The 3326-nt window shown below is 43.5% G+C and overlaps 1 protein-coding gene across 1 annotated transcript; it reads left to right on the top strand.

The window, feature by feature from the left end:
* The first annotated feature begins 1235 nt into the window (after positions 1-1235).
* LOC115745323 (mogroside IE synthase-like) lies at positions 1236-3052 on the top strand. Its single transcript, XM_048280835.1, has 2 exons — positions 1236-1938; positions 2266-3052. Exons 1-2 carry the CDS (start codon positions 1279-1281, stop codon positions 2998-3000), a joined length of 1395 nt encoding a protein of 464 aa, XP_048136792.1. The 5' UTR covers positions 1236-1278; the 3' UTR covers positions 3001-3052.
* The last annotated feature ends 274 nt before the right edge of the window (positions 3053-3326 follow it).

The following is a 3326-nucleotide window of genomic DNA, read 5'->3' as shown; positions in this document are numbered from 1 at the left end:
TTTCTATGGATACATAGGCGATCAAGATAGTCTCCCAATGTTGAGATAGGACTTGTATTTGTCCCATGTGCTAACCGTTTAGATGGGAGTTTGAAATCCAGTACTGTTATTTGAGCCTTTATGTGGCATATACTTTTGTATTGGGAGAATTACCAAAAAAAAGTCTTAAATATATTGAAATTACATCAATTCAGTTCTAATTTTTCTTTGTTAATTCAGCCCTAAACCTTTTGTAGTTGTGCCAATTTAGTTCATTGGCCAATTTTTGCTAGCTTAGCACTGTCGGTGTTGACATAAACTTTTTTAATATTATTTCAACCAGTTTTTGAATTTTTTATATTTTTATTCTTTCTTATTTTCTTTTATTTTTTTTTAAAATTTTTTTTCCCTCGACTTAGGGTCGGGTAGACGTGGCCGGTTCCACGGAACTGGCGGTTCCGGGCCGATTCCGGTTCCGATTCGGAACCGCCGATTCCTAGGCCCAATGGCTCTTTTCCCCCAAGCCTCCTCCTTTTTTTTTCATTTTTAAAGCCAGGTTGGAATTAGCCTGGAACCGGCGGTTCCGGGCGGGTTTCAAAAATTTAGAAATCGGAACCGGCCCTTGATGGCCGGTTCCGATTCCGGGTTGGAACTGTGGACCCGATCAACGGGCCGGTTCCGGGCTTACGGTCCCATATGGCCATGTCTAGGGCCGGGGACACCCTCACCTGGTTGGGCAAAGGGCCGCGCACCCTCTCCTATCTAGCGAGGGCATCTTGGCCCTCAGCCCATGACCCTCGCTTGCCCAAAGTGGAGACGAAAAATAAAATAATATAAAAAAATTCAAAATATTATTAAAAAATTATTTTTGAAAAAATCCACGTCGGTGCTAGTAGTGCCACGTCGGCGCTGATCGGTCAAAATTAGTTGGATGGACTGAATTGATGCAAATTCAAAAAGTTTAAGACTGAATTGATAAAGAAAAATGTTTAGGATTAAATGGATACAATTGTAATAAGTTTTTTTATTTTTTATTTTTTTTTGTAATTTTCCCCTTTTGTATGGGCCAGAATCCAACAAACAGTTGAAACATCACGTGTTAATGTGTACCCATCACCAATGCACGAGAGTACGAGCAACTACCATTCCATGGATTATGGAAATATGCAGCTCTTTCATGTTGCTTATTAATGTGTATAAATATGAGCCATGTAGACTCGTAGAGTGATCATAATCGCCCATGAGCATTTCATTCAAAAGAGAGACAGGGTTGGAGAGATACACAGAAAAGAAAAAAAAATGTGCAGGCCGCATGGCATTCACGTGCTAGTCTTATCGTATGCAGTACAAAGCCACATTAACCCGATGCTCCAATTTTCCAGGCGCTTAGCTTCAAAGGGTCTCAAAGTCACATTCATAATCCCCATCTCCGCCAAGAAGTCACTCAATTTGGTGAATTCAAGCTCCATCGATGTGGTGTACATTCCTGATGGATCCGATGACGTCGAAAGGGAGAAACTAAGCTTCGACGACTCTGTCGCACACTTTCGAGTCTCGGTCGTGCAGAGCTTGACTGATTTTATCCAGAAACATCAGTCTCGCGAAGAGAAGCCCGCGAAAGTACTTGTCTACGATTCCTTCGTGTTTTGGGCTTTGGACATAGCAATACAACACGGCATGCATGGAGCTCCGTTCTTCACGCAGTCGTGCGTCGTTGGTTGTATTTATTACCTGATTCACCAAGGAACGGTCAAGCTCCCATTGGAAGCTGCCCACGGACAAGACCATGTTCTCTCTGATCCTCCAGTGATGTCGGTTTTAGGGCCGGACGATTTTCCTTCGCTTGTTGTTGATCTCAATTCGTATTCCGCCGTGCTCATGATCGCTCTCAGCCAATTCTCCAATTTTCGGAGAGCCAAGTGGCTCTTGTTCAATTCTTTTGCTGAGCTCGAGGAGGAGGTAAGTATTACAGAATCGACGAATCATATACGGCCCAAACTCACTTAAAGAACAGAGTAGTGCTAGGGATATCTCGTCTGATTCACTAAATTGTGTGTTCGATTACGAGTGATTATCTAGATAAGTGGATCGTATCAACACCTGCTACAAGTATCATCGTATCACTTTGTGAGAGGATTTTTATCTTTTCAAGAATTACTTTTAAACCAAGTGGGGAAAAGAGAAATCTAGAACACATGAGATGCAAGTTCAATGAAAATGAAACAATTTACAGAAGAGCAATATCTAGAGTGATAAATTGCATACGCCTTTGTTTACTGAAAGCAGATCGTGAAATGGATGCGGAATCAATGGTCGATTATGATCATAGGACCAACGATCCCGTCTGTTTACTTGGACAAGAGACTCGAAGATGACAAAGATTACGGACTCAGCCTCTTCGAACCCGAAGCAGAAGCTTGCCTCAAATGGTTGGACTCGAAGCCGCCAAAATCCGTTCTTTACGTATCATTCGGAAGCTTGGCCTCTCTCGGAGAAGATCAAATGGGAGAATTAGCCAACGGACTCAAGAGAATGAAGAGCAACTTTCTATGGGTGGTGAGAGAATCGGAGGAGAAGAAGCTCCCTTGCGATTTCCTGCAAGAAGTGGGGATCGATGATAAGGGCTTGGTGGTGAAGTGGTGCAATCAACTCCAAGTGCTGAGCCACGGCTCAGTCGGTTGCTTCATGACCCACTGCGGCTGGAACTCGACGCTCGAAGCGCTGAGCTTGGGTGTTCCCATGGTGGCGATGCCTCAGTGGACAGACCAGCCGACCAATGCCACGTTCATCGTTGAGGTGTGGAAGGTCGGCCTTAGGGTTAGGGCTAACGAGCACAGGGTCGTGGCCGGAGAAGATATCGCAAGTTGCGTGAACGATATCATGGAAGGAGAGAGGGGGGAAGAGATCAGGAAGAACTCGCTGAGGTGGAAAGAGATGGCTAGAGAAGCAGTAGATGAAGGAGGTAGTTCCGATATGGGCATCCAAGAATTTGTGATAAACATGGCTAATTTGTGCACATGATGCATATTCACTTAATCATATGCAAAAGAAATAAGATACGCATCAATTACGGAGACATGCAACTTGTGAAAAACAAATTCCTTAGTCAACGTACACGGTCATGTCCCTTAGACTAATCATTAGGTGAGCTCGAATTCACTTGGCGTGCGACTGACATAGTTTATTAGTTGCTAACTATTTCTAGATGCATCGCAGATTGGAATATTTCTATTTCTCACCGGCACTAAGAACAAAATCACCTTTTTTTACCCTATTCCTGCCGTCTCCATCCTTAACCTTAGACTACCGAGTTGCAAACAAAATCCAACTTGACTACTTTGAGATTG

The sequence above is a fragment of the Rhodamnia argentea genome, chromosome 1 (genome assembly GCF_020921035.1).
Source record: "Rhodamnia argentea isolate NSW1041297 chromosome 1, ASM2092103v1, whole genome shotgun sequence".
Lineage (NCBI taxonomy): Eukaryota > Viridiplantae > Streptophyta > Magnoliopsida > Myrtales > Myrtaceae > Rhodamnia > Rhodamnia argentea.
This window is presented reverse-complemented; position numbering and strand designations above follow the sequence as displayed.

Bases quoted from the DNA above. Each gene is read 5' to 3' on its own strand.
- LOC115745323 (XM_048280835.1), top strand. From the start codon at position 1,279: ATGTGCAGGCCGCATGGCATTCACGTGCTAGTCTTATCGTATGCAGTA. The intron at 1,939-2,265 runs GTAAGTATTACA...TACTGAAAGCAG, and splicing joins TTGCTGAGCTCGAGGAGGAG to ATCGTGAAATGGATGCGGAA.